The following is a 27,411-nucleotide window of genomic DNA, read 5'->3' on the forward strand; positions in this document are numbered from 1 at the left end:
TACACCAACATTCCACATAAAGATGGACTACAAGCCGTCAGAAACAGTATCCCCGATAATGTCACGGCAAACCTGGTGGCTAAACTTTGTGACTTTGTCCTCACCCATAACTATTTCACATTTGGGGACAATGTATACCTTCAAATCAGTGGCACTGCCATGGGTACCTGCATGGCTCCACAGTATGCCAACATTTTTATGGCTGACTTAGAACAACGCTTCCTCAGCTCTCGTCCCCTAATGCCCCTACTCTACTTGCGCTACACTGATGACATCTTCATCATCTGGACCCATGGAAAAGAAGCCCTTGAGGAATTCCACCATGATTTCAACAATTTCCATCCCACCATCAATCTCAGCCTGGACCAGTCCACACTAGAGATCCACATCCTGGACACTATAGTGCTAATAAGCGATGGTCACATAAACACCACCCTATACTGGAAACCTACTGACCGCTATGCCTACCTACATGCTTCCAGCTTTCATCCAGAGCACACCACACAATCCATCGTCTACATCCAAGCTCTACGATACGACCGCATTTGCTCCAACCCCTCAGACAGAGACAAACACCTACAAGATCTCTATCAAGCATTCTTACAACTACAGTACCCACCTGCTGAAGTGAAGAAACAGATTGACAGAGCCAGAAGAGTACCCAGAAGTTACCTACTACAGGACAGGCCCAACAAAGAACAGAACGCCACTAGCCATCACCTTCTGCCCCCAAATAAATTTGTTAGTCTCTAAGGTGCCACAAGTCCTCCTTTTATTTTTGTTTAAAACAGGTGTCACTTCAGTTTAAGATTGTTTATTTGTGGCTTAAAAATAGCAATCTACACAGTGACAGAATTCTTAAAACTAATGTATAAGTAAAGTTAATATTTTAAGGATTTTTCAGGAGAGGAGCTTTAACATCCATAACAAGCAATTAAAATTGATCTTTAAAAACAAGTTGTTCAAATCTGCTTTTAAACCAGGCAGTCACAATCTCAACTTTCACTTCCTTACTTAGATAGCTTCATTGAATCTAATGAGCATTATAATAATGCCTCTCTCATTCCTAGCCCACCCCTCCCCTTCCCCCAAAAAAGAGACATTCTCAACAAAGTCAACAGTAATATAAATGATATTAGATAGGAAGATGGAAAATAACTTACCTCATCAGCTATCATACACCTAGATGCAAAAAAGGGAAATGTTTCAGTAAATGCAACAGATAAAATAATTAAAATTGCATTTATCTACAGATTCATTTTAATGATTAAAACACAGACTAATAGCTTGATAGATTAAGAACAAAAGCTAGTTTTATTGTCATCTGCATTATGATTGAAACTCACCAGAAATAGATTGAATACTGTAATAAATACTACCAGAATGTTAACTCTTCTAAAAACATATTTATGCTAGAGTTTAGAACAAGGTATTAAATCAGGTCCAATCTAGCATTACATTAAATGTGATATCCATCTACATGTTCATCAGAAGCTTTGTATCTTCTATTGTACCGTTTTTCACAGAGGATGAAGCAATGTTATCCACCCCTTCAGCTACATATTATATATCTAGCTGTCAGAAAAATCAGATAGCTGTGAATAGGAGTAATTACTTGTTCTGAAGTTTCCTCCAGCCACTTTTACAGTAGAAACAGAAGTTGACTTCTACTTCCATCTTCCACAAACAAATCTTATCTTTATACATGTTATAATGTATATCAACTGGAATTTTTCCATTTCAGAATTTATCCGTCTAGTGTTATTCTCAGTAAGACCAGTACTAGCTTCCAGATTGCAGTGAGAAACAGTACATCCTACAATACTTGTTCGGAATATATGCATGTTGTTGCAATCCCAGGTTGTGTGTGATAGTACACAGCAATTTCAGATTTTGAGACATATAGTACAAAATAATGAATGATAAAATTACAGCTATTTCATATTGCTCTCAATTGACACATTGGCCAATGTCCTTAACTGCCTCTACCCATCATGTTTGACAGAGATGTCTGATGTTAGTTACTTCACTAAACTGATTGTTTGTTTGCTTATAATATTAAATGATATGCTACTATTAGGACTGTGTCCATATATAATTTAGATTCCTGTCTTGGAATGTCCACTCCCTATGTGCCTGCCAAGCATGGGGGGACTAAGATAACTAAATTCTGCAAAATTAAATTTCATTTAACAAGTGAAAATAAGTCACAGCGGCAGAGATAACTTTCAGATGTGATGAAATACAGCTGCATCTTTCCAAGACTGGAGAAAGATTGCCCCAGCATCTCTGTGGATTCTCAGGGTTTTTCCAAGCCACAGAATGAAATTAACAACACTGGTCGGTTTTACAGTTCACTATTGTGAACCATGTTTGAAAATAAACAAGAATTCTATCAGTTTCACATGGTTGTTGTAAAATACTATGAGCAGTTGCAAAGGAAGGCACTGGAGCTGAAACAAAGGCTAAGAAGGACTCTTTACTTTCTTAGTTTACTGAGGGCTTGCCTACACTTAAAATGCTACAGTTCAGACACTACCTACCCCGATGAGAGGGATTCTCCCATCTGCACAGATAATCCACCTCCCCAAAAGGTGGTAGCTAGGTCAATGGAAGAATTCTTCCATGGACCTTGCACTATCTATATGGAGACTAAGGTCAGTTTAACAATGCCGACCAGGGATATGGATTTTTCATACCCCTGACTAATGCAGTTAAACTGATCTAATTTTCTAGTGTAGAACAGGCCTTAGGTTCTCTCACAACAGCTAACAGGAGGGGGAGAGTGTCCTGGAAACTATCCCCTCCCTCCATCTTCATAATAAAATTCCAGGATTGTCACTCTGAAACCTAAAATGTCTGCTGAGTCAGTGTGAAGCAATGGAAATAGCTACAAGCATGGGTGAGAGTTCTTGTTACTTAGAATATCACCAGGTTCAATATTCACTGGAATTTGTGGTCTGTTACCACCCAATTTTTAAGTTCTCAGCCATTTTCAACTTTTTTACACTTTACGAATTATACCTGTGTGACAAGTATGGGTTTTCATCTTGTATATGTGTAATAATCAGGAGACTGGTTTCAGAGGGGTAGCCATGTTAGTCTGTATCAGTAAAAACAATGAGGAGTCCTTGTGGCACCTTAGAGACTAACAAATTTATTTGGGCATAAGCTTTTGTGGGATATAACCCACTTCATCAGATGCAGGTGGAAAATACAGTAAGCAGGTATAAATATACAGCCCATGAAAAGATGGGAGTTGCCTTACCAAGTGGGGGATCAGTGCTAATGAGGACAATTCAGTTAGGGTGGAGGTAGCCCATTCCCAACAGTTGAAAAGAAGGGGTGAATATCAACAGAGGGAAAATTACTTTTGTAGTGCTAACGCGGCCAATTCAATCAAAGTGGATGCGGCCCATTCCCAACAGTTGACAAGAAGGTGTGAGTATCAACAGAGGGAAAAATTATTTTTTGTAGTGACCCAGCCACTCCCAATCTTTATTCAGGCCTAATTTGATGGTGTCAAGTTTGCAAATACCAGTTCTGCAGTTTCTCGCTGAAGTCTGTTTTTGAAGTTTTGTTGTTGAAGAATGGCGACTTAAGTCTGTTATTGAGTGTCCAGAGAGACTGAAGCGCTCTCTTACTGATTTTTGAATGTTACAATTCTTGATGTCTGATTTGTGTCCATTTATTCTTTTGCATAGAGACTGTCTGCTCTGCCAATGTACATGGCAGAGGGGCATTGCTGGCACATGATGGCATATATCACATTGGTAGATGTGCAGGTGAACGAGCCCTTGATGGCGTGGCTGATGTGGTTGGGTCCTATAATGGTGTCCCTTGAATAGATATACAGACAGAGTTGGCAATGGGTTTGTTGCAGGGGTTGGTCAGGAGACACTCTACACAAGGGAGAAGAGACAAACTTTCTGTCCTGCAGAAGCACTGAAGGTGGTGGAGCTTTCGATTTATCAAAATACCTCTGCACCACAGATCAGTCTGGAAGATGAAGGCCCCAAGCAGGCTCTGCAGCAACATCCTGGTATAAATATCAGCACACTCTGAATTCCTAGAAGTTATTAGGATTAGGGATGTAAAATATTAAGCAGTTAAACGATTACCCGGTAAACATCAGTCTTACCGTTAACCACCCTAACCGTTAACCCACAGCCCCGTGCCAGCTGGCCAGAGCAGCCCCATTCTCTTTAATCAGTTAACCAGTTAAATGACAATTTTAATTGTTTAAATGGTTAACTTTTTAAACAATATTTACATCCCTAATTAGGATTGACAAATAGTTGCACCTGGACCTCAGTGGTGGGGCCTCTGACCTTTGGGCTTTTGTTATCTGACAATTAGATTTGGTTGTCAAACTAATATATAGTTAGTAAATTTTTCAGGCATTGTGTGTAATTTTAGGGTTTTTAGAAGTGAACTGAACCACACACCCCAGAAATTCCAAGTAGCATGCTAACGATACTCACACGGGTCATTGGCAGAGCTGGAACCTAGTGCCAAGCTACTCCCTAGGCCCCCTTTGTCCCAGCTGTTCTTCCCTCTGCATTTTAACTGTGCAGCTGCCTCCTCCAGGCTGCCTGGTTGAACACTAAGGGCACAGGAGAGACAGGCTGCCTGCTCGCAGGTCTGGTGCCTGATTCCAGACTGACTCAAAGCAGCAATTGCAGGGAAAGTTTTGTACAGCATCCAGCAGCCCTAGGCTGTAGCATGCCCAATGGGGACAGACTCTTTGGGGAATTTAACTGCCAATCTCTAGCCAGTCTGTACTGAGCATGTGTAAACTGATTTTTTTCAAAGGGTTATAATTGAGCCAAATTGGTCAGATTTTCATGGCAATGGCAAAAGGCATATTATCTCTGATGCAAAGACTACTCTTCTGTAAAATGTAAGCCCCTGTTCCAACTCCTGGGGGTGCTAGAGATTTCCAAAGAAAAAACTGACACTTTTTTTTTTTTTTAAAAACCATGAGGAAAACATACTTTTCCCTCGCCTTGCTCTCAGAAATGGCTAAAACCATGTTGGATGAAAACCTTCCCCCTCTTACCCCCCATCCTCAAAATCAATCAATCAGCCAGAAGACACCCCATCTGGAAAATTTCAGCCTGAACAGTTAAAGGTTGTCAGAGTTGTATGTAATTGAAAACAATCGTATAATGGGAACTGTTGGGTAACATTAATAGGTGGTGCTGTTAACCCCGCTTATAATGCATATACACACAAAACTTGTTGATAGATTATAACCCAAAGTTTCAATTCAGTTCCTGGTTCCATTTCTCATAAATGATATTTTCCAGTAACTGATGCCTACACACTGGTAAATGTGTGTCTAATACTTGATATCAAGTTTTAGAAAGTTTATGTTTTCTAAGGAAATCTCCCATATTACTACACTCTCCTGATTTGGAACTCAGGAGTATTAATTAAGAGGGTACTGATTCTATACAAAGATGTGTATCCACTCGGGTTGCCAACTCTGACTGAAGCTATTCCGGGAGATATTTTTTTCCCCCAACATGACGTAATGTCATTTTCTTTAAATATCCTATTAAAATCTCCTGGGTTGCTTTCAATAGTCACCAGGAGATCAATGCCAATTCTGGGAGACTCCAGGCCAATCTTGGAGAATTGGCAACCCTAGTAGCCACGCTATTTTTTTTATTTTTGTGTTTCATATTTGAATGCAATACTCAGGGCTTGTCTACACAGTATTGGCAAAATGTACTGGAGCACTTTACAAATCACACCTCTCTAACAGCCCCACATAAACTCTGCTGGCATGCTCTAAAATGGTACCTAGTTTGTGTTAAAGGCCAGCAAGATCTATATGGGGTAGTTATAGCACTTTCCAAAGCACACCCCTCTAATGCACTTCGCCAGTTCAGACAAGCCCTCAGAAGGATTTTTGAATATTCTTCATGTGCACATATCATAAGCAATCTTGAGGCTCAGAATGAATGTAGAATGCATTATTGAGAAATATGCACATTCTATACTATGATATTGAAACCCTCTTTTTAAAATGCAAACCTAGTCTTAAGTGTCAGGTAAAAATAAGAAAGGTATTCCTTGAGGAAACTGGCATCAGAAGCACATTCTTTCTGCACATGAAACAGTCACCATTCCACCTTTAAACGACTAATGATCCTGGCAGTCCCACTGACTTACAAGTTTCTTTAATGCACAATAAGATGCACCCTGCCAACGTAGAATTCAGCTCCATTACTTTTCTTAGAGCCATCAACAGAAATATATTGTCTAAGCAGTGTTTAAAGATTTTTCATGTTGAGCAAGCAATATACCAGTCATAGCTTTGGAAAAAATTTGATTTTAACTGCTGGACATGTCTACGGGCCTTAAAGATTTTTCATTTTATACATTAAATATAGAGTAACAAAAACTGAGGCTAGGAGAGAATCTTTTGTTTTAATAGAAGTTCACTGTCTGCCCAATAGAGTGTTTAATATGCACTTAGAAAGCATGTTTATTTGCTTGTCAGCTAATACACAGTTCTGTCTTAATGTTAACATCAGTTCAGTTTTCATTCACTTAAAAATTAGTGATTAATGTTGTCCATGTCATATTGATTGTTAATTGCTTGGACTGAAGTTTATGTAGTTTGACCATAGGATTTATAAAGTAAATCTTCATTTTAATAACTTCTTTCCAAAATTGCTTCTGTACATTAATCATCCATTTATAAGACCAGTACACACATTCTAATTAATTCTCATGCTGTGGCAGTCTCTGTTGGGCAACTCTGATTTTCTTTTTTATACTGACTACATGGATTCAGAAAATGAGCAAAACAATTAGTTGCAGAACAAGCATGCATTCTGAAACAACTAGCCATTTCAAATCTCAGTGAACAATATCTTGCACCTATATAGTATATTTCATTGTAAAAGATATCAAAACTTTATAACCCACATACACCAGGAGAGGAATGATCCACTAATTAACAGTGGAATCTAGAGCAGAACAAGAAACGTGTTTATGAATGCACAGTAGTGCTACACAACAGAACAACAGAATTTAGCTAATAATCTGCATTAATGATTCAGTACAGTTTATCAACTCTTATGAATTACTAACCAAATGTAATAAAGAAAATTTATGATACTACATCACAAAACTGTTCCTTACCCATTTATGCTGACAAGTGCAGTATAGTAATTTTACAATACTCCACAGTATAGTATTCAGAGTAACAGCTGTGTTAGTCTGTATTCGCAAAAAGAAAAGGAGGACTTGTGGCACCTTAGAGACTAACCAATTTATTTGAGCATAAGCTTTTGTGAGCTACAGCTCACTTCATCGGATGCATACTGTGGACAGCATAGAAGATCTTTTTATACACATAAAGCATGAAAAAATGGGTGTTTACCACTACAAAAGGTTTTCTCTCCCCCCACCCCACTCTCCTGCTGGTAATAGCTTATCTAAAGTGATCACTCTCCTTACAATGTGTATGATAATCAAGTTGGGCCATTTCCAGCACAAATACAGGTTTTCTCCCCCCCCCCCACACACACAAACCCACTCTCCTGTTGGTAATAGCTTATCTAAAGTGATCACTCTCCTTACAATGTGTATGATAATCAACGTGCATGATAGCCACACTATCAGAGGCTCGTTCACCTGCACATCCACCAATGTGATATATGCCATCATGTGCCAGCAATGCCCCTCTGCCATGTACAGTGGTCAAACTGGACAGTCTCTACGTAAAAGAATAAATGGACACAAATCAGATGTCAAGAATTATAACATTCATAAACCAGTCGGAGAACACTTCAATCTCTGTGGTCACGTGATTACAGACATGAAAGTTGCAATATTACAACAAAAAAACTTCAAAACCAGACTCCAGTGAGAGACTGTTGAATTGGAATTCATTTGCAAATTGGATACAATTAACTTAGGCTTGAATAGAGACTGGGAGTGGCTAAGTCATTATACTATTTCCCCTTGTTTTTTCCTACCCCCCCTCTGCAGACATTCTTGTTAAACCCTGGATTTGTCCTGGAAAAGGCCCACCTTGATTATCATAAACATTGTAAGGAGAGTGATCACTTTAGATAAGCTATTACCAGCAGGAGAGTGGGGTGGGGGGAGAGAAAACCTTTTGTAGTGGTAAACACCCATTTTTTCATGCTTTGTGTGTATAAAAAGATCTTTATACTTTCCACAGTATGCATCCGATGAAGTGAGCTGTAGCTCACAAAAACTTATGCTCAAATAAATTGGTTAGTCTCTAAGGTGCCACAAGTACTCCTTTTCTTTTCACAGTATAGTAGATACTATACTATAAATGTGAGGGTAATGAAATTTTAGTAATGCAGTGTTAATAATATGAGACCTCTATATAGCATATTTAATAGCATAGCATGAGATACCGGTAAGGACCACAGGTTTCTGGAGCAAATGTTCCTTAATCCCATCTTCTCCAGTGTGGGGTTTGTATAACCTCTCATACAGACCTCATACAGAATCCTGCTGCAAATGTTTGTGGTTTTACAATGACATATTCCTATTTTGCTAAAGCTCTCTCTCTCTCTTTTTGTGTCTCTCTCTTTTTTTAATGTCACACGTAATTTGGTTTTGTCCTCCTGTGTTTGCACTAGCAATCTACTTTTGGAGTCATCTGCATATTTGACCAAAGACACACTGGCCGAAGAATAGCATGAACCTGGTGCACAAGAGTGCTTCTCTAAACTCTGGTTAATGGCTCAGAAAAGTGTTTAAATCCCTGAGTGCTGCATTAGGCTACAAATAACAGGATGCATCACTGCTTGAATATGAACAGGTGCAGATCCACAAGTCACCAGTAGGTTGCTGATTTTGAAAACTACAGTAGAATCTCAGAGTTATGAACACCAGAGTTACGAACTGACTGGTCAACCACACACCTCATTTGGAACTGGAAGTATGCAATCAGGCAGCAGCAGAGACCTTTTTTTTTTTAAAAAGGCAAATACAGTACAGTACTGTATTAAATGTAAACTACTAAAAAAATAAAGGGAAAGTTTAAAAAAGATTTGACAAGATAAGGAAACTGTTTCTGTGCTTGTTTCATTTAAATTAAGATGGTTCAAAAGCAGCATTTTTCTTCTGCATAGTAAAGTTTCAAACCTCTATTAAGTCAATGTTCAGGTGTAAACTTTTTGAAAGAACAACCGTAACGTTTTATTCAGAGAGTTATGAAGATTTCAGAGTTATGAACAACCTCCATTCCTGAGGGTGTTTATAACTCTGAGATTCTACTGTAGTCTGAAAACTGCTGATTTAGGCTCAATCTTAAATTGAAGTTTTGATCTGACACTTCAGATGAGATTCTAAAAAAGAGAGAGGAAAATAGATAACCATATATTATGAGAAATCTAATTTTCTAGCATTGAACTAATAAAAGATTGGGAACAGAATATATTTTGATTAGATTACAGCTAAAAATAATTTAAAGCAGGCGTTCTCACCTTTTTTCTTTTTGAGGCCCCCGTCAACATGCTATAAAAACCTCCATGACCCACGTGTGCCACAACAACTGTTTTTTCTGCATATTTTGCCAGGGCCAGCATTATGGGGTAGCAAACAGGGCAACTGCCTGGGGCCCCACACCACACGGGGCCCCCATGAAGCTACATTGCTCAGGCTTCGACTTCAACCCTGGATGATGGGCCCCAGGGCTTCAGACCCATGCAGTGGGGCTTTGGCTTTCCGCTCTGGGCCCCAGCAAGTCTAATGCTGGGCCTGCTTGATAGACCCCCGAAGCCTGCTTGCAGCGCCTCAGGGGTCCCAGATAAAGGATTCAACCCCAATACACTGTTCATTGTTACACAATCAGAATTTTAAATTTGTGCACAGCTAATATAGCAACAACAGTTTGAGATCTCTAGATCTGAGAAATGATTTTGTCCCGTAGAGTCTGGGACAAGGAAAGTTAAGCCATGCTGTGGAAGTCATGTATACTGAATGCTTTGTACTGAAACGCCTCCAATTTATGATCACTTGGAGTGATATTGGAAAATATAGCCACTCACCTGTCATTGTAGACTGAATATATAGAATTCATAAGACACACAAATCATAGCTTTATGACTTAAAGACCTCTATTTAGTATTACATAATCTTTTTAAAGGGAAATCTCTGTTTAAGCTAAAAGCTTTCACTTCACTATCTCCTACGTTAATGTATTCAGACTAGCTGCCAACACTAGAATCAAAATTTCATGCTAAATAGGAGAAACAGATCTTCAGATACATGTGAAGGTACAAATCTGTATTTCTAGTTCACATATTTTGACTGCAAGAAGACAGACTTCTTGTTCTTTGAAGTTCAATTAGTCATTTCCTCTGCACTGGTAGTTACTCAATCCAGGCTTCATCATTCATATCCCATCTGTTCATATGACACCTTAATAATAACGATATCCAAGAATGCAAATCCAAGCTATGAGTCACTCAGTTTCATATCCTGTTATAGGATCAGCCCACATGACCAAAAGTTTCAGGAAAGTAGGAAGAACAATATTAGAGGTCTTGGACACACATCTTCTTTAGTAATACAGTCCAACCATTTTGAGAACATTATGGTCAATGATAAATAACTTCAGTGTCTTTTAAGAAAAAAAGGAAGATTTTTTTATTATTATTTTTAAGGCTATATCTGCTTTCATAGCGATTCAGTGACTAGTGCCGGAATCTCTGTGCACGTGTCTGAGAAGTTGGCTGTTATTCCAACAACAAGCATTAGAATCTCACTCCAACCTACTGCACATGCTGGTGTACCACTGTAATGGTAGGATAAGCAATGGCTCCATACACAGTGATGTCACTCAGGAGTTCAGTTAATAAAAGAAGGCATGCAGAGTGATTTGGGGGACAACAGTGTTATTTTTGTTTAATGTGTTTACTTTAGAATAAAGCAGCAAAGTCTGAAGTCCACCATTAAAATACAGACACCAAAAGTTAAAAAGGAAGATCTGCCTGATCAGGTAGCATGGCAAGTGTACATGTATGTGGGGAAAAGAGAGAGGTGCACAAGGACGTTGAAGTGGATACATAGGTACTATAACGAAGGTTAATCTCTCCCCTCACAAACTCATTTAAATGTTTCCTTCCCTTAAGGTTTCTCTAAGCTCCATCACTGTGCGTTTGAAACCCTGCTCTAAATACATGCGACAATATAGTTTAAGGGGTCATGCTAAACCACATGACCAGCGCCCTTATTAGGCTATGAAACCAGATAATCCAGGATTATCTTGCGATACTAAAAAGGTTTCTAACGAACTTTAAGAATGTCATGCTTTCTTGCCAACTAGAGAGAGATTACTCTCCCAACACAGGCATCTGGTGTCCCTTTTCATAGTATCATTCTTAGATTCCAAGATCCTAAGGTAGGAACCTTGTCTACTTTCATGCTCTGTATGATGCTCTAGCACATTACAAGTGCTTAAATATTTCTAATTATATGGTTTCTTAGGAGAAGACAGACACCCTCTACAATCAGGGTGATCCTATGAATGGCTTAACCTACAAAGGCCAAAAACAGGACTTTGCACTGAGCCTGGAATCATGAATTTTCCCCTACCCAAGTGGAAGAATGCCACACAGTTTATAAAATATACCTTTCATCAATTTATCCCCAGAAGCAGACTGAAGACTTGTCTTCACTGCACCGTGAGCAGGAGCTATAACTCAAGTTTTTCCCCTAACCCAACTCTCATCCACACACAAAAATCTCTAGCATGAGTTCGGTGGTGCTGAAAGCTCAAGCTAGCTGGCCTGCCAGGGGATATGGTTGAAGCTTGAGGACTGCTGATATAATGTAGTAGGGATGCAGTAACTCTCCATCTGCTAATCCAACCATTCTGTGCTGCCCGAGTGTCGTTTCGGAGCGTGGTTGCTGTCATACAAGCTAGGCTTGTTGAGTGGAGTAAGTCACGTGTACTAACGGTTGAAACACTAAGCAAAGTTGCACATTTTTGGCTGTGCTGGCCTGTGTATGGAGACTACATTTCAAAATAGAGATGGCCCACCTTTCCGCAGGCAGAGTACACCACACTATTTGTAAGTTTAGAGCTCTGGGAGTTCCCTTGAGAAGAAAGAACAGAAGAAATGGGAAGGCAGGAAGACACACAGAAAAAAGAGGAAAGTTCACATTAAAATAGTAAAGCCCTAAAATAAAGTTTCATTTGCAGTGGAAATCAGAGTACCTAAATTTATTAAAATTAAGATGTCCATATTTTAGAATTACCCCTTACATGCTATCGTGATCCGGTAGATTAACAGTAAGAGGTGCTTCAGACATTTTAATCTGGCCCTTGAGCTCCTGCTGGGGAGCGGGGTCGGGGGCTTGCCCTGCTCCACGTGTGCCATGGCTGTGTGCGGCTCCCGGAAGCAGCAGCATGTTCCCCCTTCAGCTCCTACGCGTAGGGGCAGCCAAAAGGCTCCGCACGCTGCCCCCGCCCCAAGTGCTGCCCCCGCAGCTCCCAGTGGCCAGGAACTGCAGCCAATGGGAGCTACAGGGACGGCACCTGCGGACAGTGCAGCGCGGAGAACCACCTGGCCACGCTTCCGCACAGGAGCCGGAACGGCGACATACCACTGCTTCCAGGAGCTGCTTGAGGGAAGTACCGCCCGGAGCCTGCACCCCGACCCCCTCCCGTGCCCCAACCCCCTTTCCTGATCCCCCTCCCACCCTCCAAACCTCTCAATCCCAGCCTGGAGCACTCTCCTGTACTCCCAACCTCTCATCCCCAGCCATAGCCCTCACCCCCAACCCGGAGCCCCCTCCTGCACCCTGAACTCCTCACTTCTGGCCCCACCCCAGAGCCCTTACCCCCCCGCACTCCAACCCCCAATTTTGTGAGCATTCATGGCCCGCCATACAATTTCCATACCTAGATGTGGCCCTTGGGCCAAAAGTTTGCCCACCCCTGTCCTACAGCCTTATTGCATTATAATATGGCTCAGTGGGGAAGGAAATGAGAATTTCATGCTCATATTTTCTTTGTATATGTAACAGAGTAGTCTATCTCCTTTAGAAACAGTTGTAGTCCAGTGTTAGCCAGTCCTGTTGCAAGACTCTGAGCCTGTAAGACCAGGTATTTTGGGTGTTGAATTCCCTAGAAGGATCACGTGACCAAGCTGAAGCAAACCCTGATGGGAAATAGGGAGAGGGAAAGTCAGTTGACAGTCATGTGACAAGGCTATAGGATAAAAGGGGAGCATGTAGCTCAATCTGAAGAGCCAAGAAGATGGCAGCATGCCAGGATTTAGGCTGTTCCCTGTGAGGAGTGACCAGAGGTGAAAGCAAGCCAGTAGCCCCAGTACGGCATACTGGTAAGAGCCGGTGCACCGTAACGGGACCGGCTTTCCCAGATGGCAATTTAAAGCCCTGAGTTAGTGGTGGCGGGGCTGTGGCAGGGATTTAAAGGGCCCTGGAGCTCCAGCCGCCGCTACTGCCCCAGCCCTTTAAATACTCACTGGAGCCCTGCTACCGAAGCCCTAGGGTAGCAGCAGGGGGCTCCGGGGGGATTTAAAGGGCCTGGGCGGTAGCGGCTGCTGGAGCCCCAAGCCCTTTAAATCTCTGCCTGAGCCCTGCTGCCGAAGCCCTGGGGTAGAGGTGGCGGGGCTCTGGCGGGGATTTAAAGGGCCCTGGAGCTCCAGCTGCCATTACCACAGATGGAGCCCTGGGCCCTTTAAATCAAGATTTAAAGGGCCTGGGGATTTAAGGCCCTGCCTCTTCCGGTTAAGGCCACACCTTTTCCGGTTGAGGCCACGCCCCCTGCTCAGGACTCCAGCGTATCGGTAAGTCCTCTAACTTACTTTCACCCCTGGGAGTGACCTGCACAGAACAGGAAGTGCTGGCAGGCTGTCCAGACATTGAATCCTGGAGAGAACTGGATTGGGCTTGGGATCAATCAAGCAGGTGGTAGGAACAGGGAAGGAATCTACAACCTAGCTCTGTGACCTCAGGTGCAGAAAAGGCCTGAGTATGAAAAGGCAAAGGGAATTATTTCTGAAGTCTTGCTAATCAGGGAAGCAACTGCTGGTACTCAAGGGGGCCAAACCAACTATTTATGTTAAAGAATGGCTTACTACAGCAGACACCAAAAAGGCAATGATATTTTGAAACTCCTGGGCATGTGTGTGAGTTAACTAGAGACCCAGTAGCCACATTGCCACACTGGACTGTACCTTACAACAGCATACATCAAATGTAGTCTCATAAATGTGAGCATTGTGAAAACAGATTGGGTGGCAAAGATGCCACATACATAGGTATCTTAACATCTGCAGGTTAGTAGGTAGTTATAGGAATTTAACCTATTTACGGCACTCTGGCCTGTTAACGTTATGCCTCAAATGCACGAGTCTTGTCTTTTTTTTTTCTTAAATAGAGCAGTTTCTGTTTTTGGTACCACACAATGTCTGTCCCTGCAGGTTTACAATCAAAATTAGATAATACAGTACAACCTGTATCTAGTTAACTGTACAATTTATCATATTATAAGCATACGAATAATTATATTGGTGTAGACTTGTGGTCCATCTAGCCCTATCTGACAGTGGCTAGATCCTGATGCAACAGGGGATACTGCGAGAATCCCCATAATATACAACTGCAGAGTAACACACTTATGAAGGAAGTTTCTTTCTAAACCTGGACAGTTAGCTTCTGTCCCCTTGATAAATGAATGTTTATAGCCTTTATCAAGTTTTAACCTAATGTAGCTATTTATACAGCCAAATTAAGCTTCTGATTAATTTTAGTACTTTATTTACTGATTTTTTTTTAAAAAAAATCAAGAGCTTTATGTAACTTTGGGAGAACAGAAGCCCTACACTTGTATGTATTGTGACAAAGTTCCTGCTTTACCTTGGTGGGTCTTGCACTTTTTGGCAGATTTGCTCGCCTTGGAGCTTCACGGCAGCCCTCAGCTTGGTTGTTTTTCTGAATTCACAGTCCAGGTTGACACGACTCTTGTGTCTGACGAGGAGTTGGGAGGTTTGGGGGGGAACCCGGCCCGCTATCTACTCCAGGTTCCAGCCCAGGGCCCTGTGGAATGCAGCTGTCTAGAGTGCCTCCTGGAACAGCTGTGTGACAGCTACAACTCCCTGGGCTACTTCCCCATGGCCTCCTCCCAACACCTTCTTTATCCTCACCATAGGACCTTCCTCCTGGTGTCTGATAATGCTTGTACACCTCAGTCCTCCAACAGTCTGCATTCAAACGCTCAGCTCCTAGTGCCTCTTGCTCCCAGCTCCTCACACGCACACCACAAACTGAAGTGACCTCCTTTTTAAAACCCAGGTGCCCTGATTAGCCTGCCTTAATTGATTCTAGCAGCTTCTTGATAGGCTGATTAGAACACCTGCAGCCAATCTTAATTGTCTCTAGAAGGTTCCTGATTCTTCTGGAACCTTCCCTGTTCCTTATCCAGGGAAAAGGGACCTACTTAGCCTGAGGCTAATATATCTGCCTTCTATTACTCTCCTATAGCCATCTGGCCCCACCCCGTCACAGGATATTTCTGAAAGAAAAGCTGTTAAAGCAAAAGCACTTTAACAAGTTCTAGTAGTAAAGTGATTTTTCACCAAGGTTATGAAAAAATAATGCAGTTTTCTTCAATAAACACAAGCCTTATGCAATCTGTTGGAAACATACTGTACAGAGGAAGCTCACATGTTGCCTTCACTCGTGTGGGTGTCCTGATATTCTTGGGATTCTCACCCACTCATGTGAGTCAGTTTTATATAACACTACAACACATAATTTGCCTCCTACTCACAAGTCAACACTTTAGTACTAATATCTTACCCATGATTATTTAAAGTATGTGAACTGAATATATTTTTATGTAGAAGTGTGCAAGCAGCCATTACATTTGTGTCAGTAATCACAGTATGCAGTCATAAAACTAAAACAAAGTGAGAGGACTTCTTTGCATAAATAACCTGGGCTACTCCACTAAAAATAGAGTTCCAAATGATTTAAATTAGGCATTGTTTACTCTTGATTTACATAGGTATTTTAAAAGTGAATTTAGCACACATCACATGTTCCAGATTGGCAGCATTAGAGACATGCCACATTCACAGAAGAGCTACAGCACAGACAGACAGTGGTTGTGCAATATCATACACTGACTCTCCAATGTTCCTCAACCTCAGTCTGGAGACACTGCCTCCACAGCCGCATGTGTTAGTTAGAATACGATCATCTAATATTCTAAAAGCCTAGTGTAGACAAGGCAGCGTATACTAACGTGCTAAACTGGTCAAATTGAAGCCTAGGCTTAGCATGTGACAAAGTCTACACTAGGCTTCAGAATGTTAGCTAACAACACATCTTTAAACCCTACTCAAGATTAAGCTTTAATAGCAAGAGTTAACAGTTCATTCTCTACACCCATTCAATCCGTGGTTTCTGAGACTATGTAGTTCACCAAGTGGGGTAATTTTTATGAAGTAGACCAATATCCACTTATTTCACATACGTTATGACTGTTGGGTGACTTATCTTTTGATGTGGAAACTAGTGGATTCAGACCAGTGATCTAGAAACTAGAAATTTAGCAGTCATGATCATCATGTCTATGGAGTTCTTCATAAACATGAAGGAAGACTAAAAGAAAAGACAGTCCCTCCAGAAAGAAGAATTGATGACTGAGATAGCCAGGGATTGAAGCCTAAGGAAAAATGGGGATCATGTACAGGAAACTATGAGAGAGAACGCAAGACAGATTCATACCAACACCAGGAAGAGAGGTCTATGTGATCAGGGACTCCATATTCAGAAGAATTCACAGGCCTGACATCAAACCAGATCCAGAGAACAGAAAAGTGGGCTGTCTGCCAGGAACAAGGATATGAGATGTGAACATGAGGCTGAAGTGGAGTCTGACGGGAGGAGGGAAAAATACACTGATTGTGCTGCATGTTGGGATGAATGACAATGCTAGATTTCCTCTGGAACGGTCAAGAATGACTAAGCTCAGCAGGGAAAGATGCTTAAAAGAAGTGGAAGGTCAGGTGATTTTCAGGATACTTCCAGTCCCTACAGAAGGCAGATGCAGGTGTGATAACAAATATCAACAGACGGCTCAAGGATTGGTGCTATGAGGAAGGTTTCAAGATGACTGATCGTTGGGAGGCATTCTCAGAAAGAAGAATCTTCTTGACTTATGGACTCCACTTGAGGAACTGGGGTATTAACTTCCCAGGATCAAGTCTGGCACAATTCATAAAAAAAGACTTTAAAACTAGGAGATGAGGGGAGAAGGTTGAAAGGGACTCATGAAATCTCCAAGCATGGCTTCAATACACAGAAACAAGTAAATCAGCTAAATGAAGAGATAGTAAGGGATAATGGAACACCACAAGCTAGAAAACTGGGTGAGATCTGAGGGAAACAACTGAAATGCTTGTACACAAACACAAGGAGTCTGGGTAACACAACGGAGAAACAAACTACGAGTGCAGGAGGTTAAACCTCATAGTATAGGGATTACAGAAACATGGTAGAATAGCATTCATGACTAGAATACAGATATTGAAGTGGATGTGCTGTTTAGGAGAGAGAGGAATAAAGGTGATGGCATAGCACATCAATGACAAAACTATTGTTTGGGTCAAAATCACTTTGGGCAAGGATTGTAAAAAAGGTTGTGATGGTGTTAGGGGTCTGTTATAGATTCCCTAGGGTCAGACTCAGATACAGACAGTAATCTCTAATATTATTAGGAAGATAAGTACTTTGGGGAATTTGTGTCACAGTGGAAGACTAACTTCCCGCTATAGATTGAAGAATAAATGCTACTAAACACTAGTAGGGCCCAGTTATTCTTGGATGTGACAGATGACAGGTTTCTTCATCAAGTTGTCACTGAACCAACAAGATCCGAGGCAGTCTTATACTTGGTTTTAGTAAGCAGGAGGACATCACAAAATAACTGGTCATAGGAAATAATCTTGGATCAAGTGACCATGATCTGATTCAGTTTAAATTAAATCGAAGGATAATCAAAACCAGGTAATCAACTACGATTTTTTACTTCAAAATGGCAGATTTTGGGAAATACAGGGAATTAATTAAAAAAAAGTCACCTGGACTGAAGAGCTCAAGGACTTAAATATGGAGGAGGCTTCAAATTTCTTTGAATCAACTATACAAAAACTATCTGAAATTTACATCTCAAATAAGGGGAAGAAACATGTAGGGAAAGGCTCCAGACCTAGCAGGATGAATAATCATCTCAAAAAGATTACTGGGAGTAAGCACAGAGCCTATAGGAAAAGGAAAAAGGGGCTGATCATCAGAGTTCCCTCTAATTTTTTATGTCCATGTACAGAATGAATTTTGTTATGTGCACCAATATGGAGGTGATGTGTGGAAAGGGTGGGGCCGAGGGGTTCAGAGCATGGGAGGAGGCTTAGGGCTGGGGCAGAGGGTTGGGGACCTCGCCGCAGCAGCTCGTGGCCAGGGGAGAGGCACCTCTCCTGGGCCGTGGCAGTTCTGGCAGGGCAGGGCAGGGCTGGGCTGGGCCGAGGAGGAGCACTTCTCCCCAGCAGCTCCAGCAGGCCTGGGCTGGGCTGGCCAGGGGAAGGACTCCTCTCCCTGTCAGCTCTGAGGGGCTGTTTTGGGTGTCACATTTCAGGACAGATGGACAAATTGGAGAAATTCCAGAGAAGAACAACAAAACTGATTAAAGGTCCAGAGAAAACATGACGTATGAGAGAAGATTGAAAAAAATGGGTTTGTTTAGTCTGGAAAAGAGAAGACTGAGAGGGGACATGATAGCAGTTTTCAAGTACATAAAAGGTTGTTACAAGGAGGAGGGAGAAAAATTGTTCGCCTTAACCTCTAAGGATAGGAGATGAAGCAACGGTCTGAAATTGCAACAAGGGCAGTTTAGGTTGTACATTAGGAAAATTTCCTGTCAGGGTGGCTAAGCACTGGAATAATTTGCCTAGGCAGGCTGTGGAATCTTCATTATCAGAGATTTTTTTAAGAGCAGGTTTTTCAGAAATCATAGAATTATTGGAATATACCCGTAATACTTGAAATATATTAATAAAACCATTCCAGGTACAGATACAAGATTGTATTTGTAAGGAACGGTGGTATGCTTGGTGTAGGCTTACTAGTAAGTTTGATATTAGCTGTGCTTAAAGACCCAACGCTGGAAGTTGCTGAACACCATTAAAGCCATAGACATCACTAGACATTGAAGGCGCTCTGTATGATACAGGATCAGGCTCTGATATTTTTCTTATAAAACAACAGTAGGCTTAATCTCAAAATTTAAGAATGAAAGTCAAATGAGTCAGATGTCAAAAATACATACCCCAACATATCATCAAGAAGAAAAAATATGCCTAAAAGTTGCACAGAAACTCTTTTAAAACAGTTTTTATGAATATTTATACTTTTTGCCATATAGATTATACACTGAAAAATTATCAAATTGTTACAATTACACACAATATGTTTACTTGGAAGGTCAAGTACTTCATGGTATAGCCACCTCTTACATTAAAGTCTAGCTAATATTAATTGCATATGCTTTTCTTAAATGAAAGTTTAATAATGTGGTTTAAAAACAAAGTGAATGCAATGGCAAAGAAAACTGTTCTAGTTTTCACAGTGACACCTGAGAAGCACTGAGTTAAATGATGTAGTTGGCACTAATAAAGAGGATTTCTTTTTGAAAGCCCAGACCAGGGCAGGTGGTATAATATTCAGTCACAATATTGATTTCCAGCAACATACAATTCTTCAAATAAATGCCAGGAAACAACACAAAAAAGTAACACGTGCATTTGTGTTCCCTCTTAAGGTATGCGCCACCGCACAAGAGGCCATCAAGGGCCATGCACCTGATTAGTGCAGGTGCGCACACAGCGGCATAGCCAGAGGTGCACCTGGAAGACGTGTAGGGTGAGGAGGGGAAACAGAGGGTGGGTGGGGGACGATGATGGGGGAGCTTGGGGCATTCAGGGCTGGGATGGGGAGAGAGGCCTCTTCCCCCCCACCCCACCCCAAGAGGGAAGAGAGGCCTCTCTCCCCCCCAGTCCCGTGGCCTACACCCCCCTACACCTACAGGACTCCTCCTTCTACAGAGGATAAAATTAAAACAAAATTGTTCTGCCAACCTGTCCATGGGGGAACAAAATAGTAGCATGTCTCTTATGCATGCCAATAGGCAAAGCAATGTTAATTAATGATGTTGGTAAATCACAGATTAATAGTAGCTATCATGAAAACTGTCAATCATGTAGTGAGGTGCTTTGTACATCTTATTAGATAGCACCTACCCACTGACGTTTTTAGATCACACAATACATTTGGATTTGCAATTTAATTTCAGACTGGAGAGGAGGGGAGGGAAGGGAGAAGAAAAGAGAAACCACTTTTTTTCAGAAGAAAGATATATAATAATTGTCTTAGGAGGAAGTTACACTTGAGTTTTCTCGTACCAATCCAGTCAGTGGCAATAACAAAACAGAACAGTAGACAGAAGAACCAAATACAATGCCCATCCTAAAATTAAGCCATTTGCTGCTTTTCCTTCCACCTAGAGTTGTTTTGGCCCCATAGGGTATTTCTACGCTGCACAGTAAACCCAGGCTCTGATTCATATTTGAGCCCAAGCCTAACACACAGATCAGACTTGAATCAGCAAGCACTCAGGACCCAGAACACTGATGGTGGTGGTGGTGGTTGGATGGTGGTGGGGATGATGAGAGCCCAAGTCCAAGCGTGACTTATGGTCAAGGCCTGTGACACTGCAGCGTGAACAGAGCTCAAGCCACAGACCTGAGTCAGGAGATCAGGATAATGCAGAATGGGTGCGCCAGCATGGTTGTGACTTGTGAGAGCTGGGTGCAGCAACTGCAAGCCCTGGATTACAATGCAGTGTGGATGCTCAAGTGGAGGCTTGGACGCAAAGCCCAGGTCCCACAGATGCAGGTTTACAATGCACTGGAAACATACCATTATTACCTCCTCCTCTCAGACACTCTATACTATGGAATCACTAAATAAGAGGAAGAAGCGTTGCTCCCAAGCCACTCTCTACCCCAGACCATCTGTTGCTGACTTCATTAGAGTTTAGGACCTCACTGAGCAGGCTTGCCTCTTCCCTCCCCTGTATCCTGTTCATCTCATAGGGTGGAGAAAGGCAAAGTCTGAAACTATACCTCCTTTTTCAAAGCTCCATTATATGACATCCCAAGATGGAATCCAGAGACATGTGGTCCGGTCACATGTCCTGGTATAGTCGTAGCAGCCGTTACTTACAGGCTGTCTGGAGTGTTCTCAGACAGGATGACCAGGTGGGAGATAAGCTTCTCCTAAGGCCTATTGTTCTTTCTAATGGCCCATTACCCTGAACAGGCCCTTCCCAACCCAGCTATTTAGACTGAAAACATGTCTAGTCGGCATTACCCAGGTGTAACTACATTTGAAATAGAGATACATAGTCAATATTCATAACTTCAGATACAAAAATGATACATGCATACAAATAGGATGGTCATATTCAGCAAATCATAACTTTTCCAATGATGCCTCACATGACTTATCTTGTACAAAATGCATCGTAATTATGCCATAATAATATCACTCTGAAGAATATGGGGTGCAGTGTCACACCTACACTAAGAGAAAGGTCTATTTTAAAAACACAGTGTAGACAAGTCAAGTTGTAGTTTTAATAGGTGTTATCTTGTGTGAGTATCTGTAAAATATAGATCCATCCACACAAGATTAAGATTGCATTTTTAAAAAGAAAAGGAGTACTTGTGGCACCTTAGAGACTAACCAATTTATTTGAGCATGAGCATCCAATGAAGTGAGCTGTAGCTCACGAAAGCTCATGCTCAAATAAATTGGTTAGTCTCTAAGGTGCCACAAGTACTCCTTTTCTTTTTGCGAATACAGACTAACACGGCTGTTACTCTGAAACATTGCATTTTTAGTAGTACAAAGTTTGTCGTAAGGGATGAATGATTCAATATTATTTTATATAATATACTTAGTATGGTGGTTTGCAAATATAAAGCTTGTTTTTCTTCCCATTCTTCCTTATCTCATTTTGGCTATTCAAAAAGCCCCTTTTTTCTACTGCTGTGGTTGCCAGCATTCTAACTGATTTGACAAAACATAAGTACTCCAACCCGTTTGATTTTTGCACAGCACACAAACCACCACTGATATTCTGTATGGTATTAGTTTATCTTCTTTCTTAATTCTGAAATGCTCCTTCTTTTCGATTACACATTTTGAAATTAAAAATAGCAGTGGGAATAAATTAAGCACAAGCTCCCGTAGAGAATACTTAATAAAGGGTTGCACACGTTTCAGTTGAAGGGAAGAAGAATAGTTGTAGATAGTCTTGCTTCCTGACTGGATGCCAGTCTCTCTCAGCAATCTATGATTTTACATCACCTCAGATTGCTCTACCTTAAGAGTTTACTTCACTTTCACTATATCACTGAGCATATCCTCGCTCTCACACGCCAAACGATACTGTATTTGTCAGCATACTGATTTCTACTGATTAAAGTTAGGCTGAGAAAAAAAACCTCTATAAATCCTACATTATATTATCGACAATATTATATCCGTGTTGAAAAGAAGACCCTATTCCAATAAACCAGAAGAGCATTAGATATTCAGTCTAGGCAAATACTGCATCTAAAAGAAAAAAAACTGGGGGAGACATTTAGCCGATTATTTAAAATTCTTCTCACCCTATCTTTTATTAGTTTCCTTGAGGCAACTGTGCATCACACATTCAGTATAACAGATTCCAAAAGGCTTATGTTTCCCTCAAATATACACAAGTAACTAATTAACATTAAAGGGAATTACATAATGCACTGAGGGGAAAAAAAGAAACAAGTATGATTAATCAGACAGTGTTTTGTAATTTTGAATATCATTTTACTTCAAAGTTATTAGAAATCCATTTAACTGCAATTGCCTTCTTAGCTAGTGACAGCACAGCCCTATTATGAAGCAATGCAATTACATATCTCAAATGCAGTCTATGCTGCCTATGGAAGGCATTTATAGAGCCCAACTACTGTAGTCTGAACACCTCATGATTTTTTAATGTGCTTATCCTCACAATACCACTGTGAAATAAGGAAATACTACTCATTGTCCTCATTTTACAGTTGGGGAACTGAGGAACAGAGATAACAAGGGTCTATCTACACTGCAATGTAAGCCCAGGCTCAGGCTCAAGCCTGAACCTCCTTTCCATCTACACACAAATCTGCCTGACTCAGGCTGGAAAGCCCTCAGGACCTGATCTCTTAGATCCACCAAGGAAGGTGGGTCCGAGCCCAAGTCCCACTGGCACTTGGGTCTAAACGGCATCATGTTGCACTGTGGATGCAGCTCAGGCCTGGGTCCTAAAACTTGCATTCTGAGAGTCTGCCAACGCTATCCTAAAGTGTTTCTTGGCCTTTCTATCCCAAGGCTAGACAAATGACTCCCAGGAAACAGAAGCAACCCACCTGGGTTCAAGTACAGCTGCTTGGCATTTAACCCTTCCATTTTATTCTGGTGGTGTTCTCATGCACCCTCAGAGGGAACGGTCTTCTGCATGAGCTATGGCCACCAACAAGAAGTCCTTTGCCAAGAATGCTGCTGACTGGTCACAGGACCACAGTCAGATTCTTACAAATCTCTGGTGCAAGACGAGAAAGACCCTGGTAAGAGTACCAGAAATAACCATGTGTACTCAAGAAACAGTTGACAAGCTGGCAAGTGTTGGGAATTAAACAGATTTGTGACCAATGCAAGGAGTGGATTAAGCAGCTTGAATGACTGTCGAAAAGCCAGGGATGAGAACTGCACCTCTGGAAACGCTCCATCATCCTGCCTCTTTTACGAGGCCTTTTATTGGGTGCTGGTCACTGCTTCAAGCCCTCAGGGGGTCACGATAGTCTGATCAGTGGGGATAGTGACGTTCTGACCCCTGATTCTAACACAGTGCCAGGGGGGAGCCAACAGTGGCCTGTTCAGGCTAGCGATGTGACTCTGGTGCTCATGTTGGTCCCTTAGGCGGCTTTGCTGCAGGACCAGCTTCAGCACATTCTGGATCCATACTCGGAGGAGCTGTTTAACCCCTAGAGGAGCAGCCCACCAAGGAAAGGGCAGCAGAAATGGAAAAGGCAAAAATAGTCGCAGAGCCTGGTAAGTGTCTGATTCCATGTTTGTTATTGATAATCAAATGGGGGGATTTCCAGTTTTTGACCCTATGCTATTATTACAAGCTGTGAGTAGCACTGTTGATCGCCTAATGGTGGAATGCATGCCAACGCCTTGTCATTGCTCCCATCCCCACAAACACTATGTGGAATTCAAAATGGATACCAGGAAGCAGTTAAACAAGCATTTACAATGAAATTTTTACTAGATACTTGCACATTCTTTCAATGACATGCTGGGGTGTTACAATTCAGATCATTAATTTGTCTTCCCTTTTAATATGGTGCACTGTATAAATCTGCCACACTGTAACAAACCTGCTGTAAACTGTACTGGGGGAGGGGGAAAATGTAGTGTATGGGTGACTAAATCATTGCCTGAAATACAGAGGGTGGGGTGTGTGCAATCCAGAATTGTGCTGGGGAAGCAGGGGTACTCACTACGCAGTTCTCTGGGAGTCAATATTGTCATGAAATTGCATGTAGTCGACAGGCAGCTGGAATCTGAGCAGGCTGTAATGTAAGTCTCGCTGCATCCAGGTAACTGCACAAATGCAGAGAGAGTTTTCAGACGCTTATAGGGAGTCTCTAATCCATGAGGATGGTAGTACAACATCCTGTTGATTCCCTGATGAATTTTGACCCAATCCCAGGTGTGGATAAGCTGCAAACTCTTCCCATAGTAGGAACACCAGATGAATAGTCACATTTCAGAGAACTGCATATTTTCCAGGCCACCACATTCATAGATGTGCTGCTCCATCGCCATTAGCTTGAAAACCCCTCTGGCACACATGGCTGGCTTGATGCTGGTAGCTTAGAACAGAATGTCCTTTTGCCATTCAGGAACCTCCAGGATTGTAACACCCTCGAGAATGTGAAATGCCTGAAAGGACTGAGAAACCATAGGTAGTAAGCTACAGCAACTGTCCTCCTTCACGAGGCTAAAATGATCTGCAATTTTTAAACATTTATCATTTGTAGATTTCACCTTACCATTATGTGTGCTCGTTTTACACTCTGGTTAACTTTCATTTGTGTCCATGGAGCATCTGGGAACTTAACTGTTGCTCTGAGAGTATACTGAGACCGAGTTTCACAAAAGATCTCTTTTGGACCTTGAGATTCCAAAGGCACTTTTTCTGATGCTATACTGAACCTTTTTTGAAGCACGGAGCTAGTGATGTACTGTCTGTCTTCAGACCCCTTCACCTCAGCAGTCCAGCAGAAGCCTGGGTTTCACATTGTTATGGAGCAGTCAAAGAGGAAGCATGTCCGTGACGACCTTACAGTGGACATCCTGGACATGGCCAACAAGTAGCTACCAAAGGGAGAAGGATTCACAGCAAGTGGAAAGGCACAGAGGCTGGAGAATATGATGAGAGACTTGCTGTGCAGATTCTGGAGCAGGGAAATTATTTGAGGGGGGAAGATAGAGTGCAGCAGAAAGACCTGTTTGAGAGGCTGCTTGCACTAATGGCAACAAGAGGCTAGGCTCCTACTCCACTTTATTTTATGGTTGGTTTTGGTGTTTTCATGGCCACTGGCCTGCCTGTCAATTCTTTAATACCGTTCTTTGTAATACAGACATCTTAAAAAATAAAGGATTTTGTTTCATTAAGAAAATTTATGACCGTCACTGCTTCACATTGTGTGTGTGTGTATCGCAAAGAATAATGACGGACATGAGAAGGCATACTTGGAAAGTTGTATTCAAACAATTTTTCAATATATCTTTTGAGATTAATCCATAATGAAAATCCAGTTCACAACACACAAACCCCCATTTCCCTCCACTGCATAGGCGGTCATTTCATTCATAAGTAAAATTTCATGACAATCACATCCCCATCCACTCATAGTATACAGCAATACTACATCATTTACTATTGACAATGCTGTATAAATACATTCATAAACATACTTTTCTCCCTCTTCCATTGGTCCATGCTAGTCCATAATGTGGGCACACAAAGAATCCCTGATTTCTGTTGCACATGGTGCATCCTGCTCCATTTGTGACATGTGTACTTTCCCTCTGACTGTACCAGTTCAGCAATCCACTGCTGTCGTAGGTCCACTCAAGTGCAAATGACTCTTCTTCAGCTTTACAAAGATTGTGAAGAGCACAGCTAACCACAATAACGTGGACAGCACTGGTGACATGGGAATCCAAATGTTTCTGTAAACAGCGCCAGAGGGATTCCAATTTGCCAAATGTACTGCCACCATTCTGTACCTACTGAGAGTATAATTAAACTGTCTTTTGCCAGGGCCTCTGAGATCAGGATACAGTTTCATAAGCCAAGGCAAAAGTGGTTATGTGTGGTCTCCTAGAGTAACATTTATGACAGTGTCTATTGATGGGACTAGCATCCTGTCCTGTCCATGAAGGCAGACTCCTGATTGGTGGAAAACACGGGCATCATGAACTTTTCCAGTGCAGCACATGTTGGTGTCCATAAATTGGCTGCTGTGGCTGACCAGAGCCTGCATAACAATGGAGTAGTACCCTTTGCAGTCTATGTATTGCAGTCCTTGAAAAGGGCAAACTATGGGCATATGAGTCCATCAATGGCCCTGGCACAGTTGGGAAACCCCATTCTTTCAAAACTGGCCATTACTTCAAGAACTTTGTTTATGCCCATCACATTTTTGAGTAAATCACACTACTGATCACCTCAAACCTCCGCAACCGCAGCACCCAGAGTCGACTTGTCAACATCAAACTGGTTGGCAATGGGCCTGAAGCAGTTAGGAGTGGCCAGCTTCTAGACGGTCATAGCAACCCACTTCTGGACCAGCCTGGTTACCATCATGCATATGTCCTGACAGTGCAGGGTCAGGGCAAGCTACTCACAAACCTCCAGAAAAATGGCTTTGTTCATGTGAAAGTTTTGGACCCACTGCTACTCATACCACATCCACATGCCTATGTGATCCCACCAGTCTCCAACTGTGGCCCTGCTTCAGAAGTGGCAGTCTACACAAGGCCCATTAGTGGCTATACAGAGAGTCAGAGCAGCATTATCCAGTTGAAGTCTGCTACGTCTGTATTGTTCTCCTCCTCCGGGTGCTTTTGATAGGTCAGAAAAGGCCACAGAAACATTCACCAGCATCTCATGGATGCTCTGCCCGTTTCCAGGCATGGGAATGAAGCCTA

The 27,411-nt window shown here is 41.8% G+C and overlaps 1 protein-coding gene across 3 annotated transcripts in view; it reads right to left on the bottom strand.

The window, feature by feature from the left end:
• ZRANB3 (zinc finger RANBP2-type containing 3) overlaps window positions 1–27,411 on the bottom strand; it is a 128,456-nt gene that overhangs the window by 89,953 nt on the left and 11,092 nt on the right. For 2 of the 3 annotated variants that reach the window (XM_073305335.1, XM_073305334.1), the window contains exon 3: window positions 1,164–1,182. The exons of the other annotated variant lie outside the window; for it this stretch is intronic. In XM_073305335.1, the coding sequence (XP_073161436.1) occupies window positions 1,164–1,182 (19 nt within the window). The remainder of the gene's footprint in view (window positions 1–1,163; window positions 1,183–27,411) is intronic. 3 annotated transcript variants of the gene reach the window in all.

The sequence above is a fragment of the Lepidochelys kempii genome, chromosome 11 (genome assembly GCF_965140265.1).
Source record: "Lepidochelys kempii isolate rLepKem1 chromosome 11, rLepKem1.hap2, whole genome shotgun sequence".
Classification (NCBI taxonomy): domain Eukaryota; kingdom Metazoa; phylum Chordata; order Testudines; family Cheloniidae; genus Lepidochelys; species Lepidochelys kempii.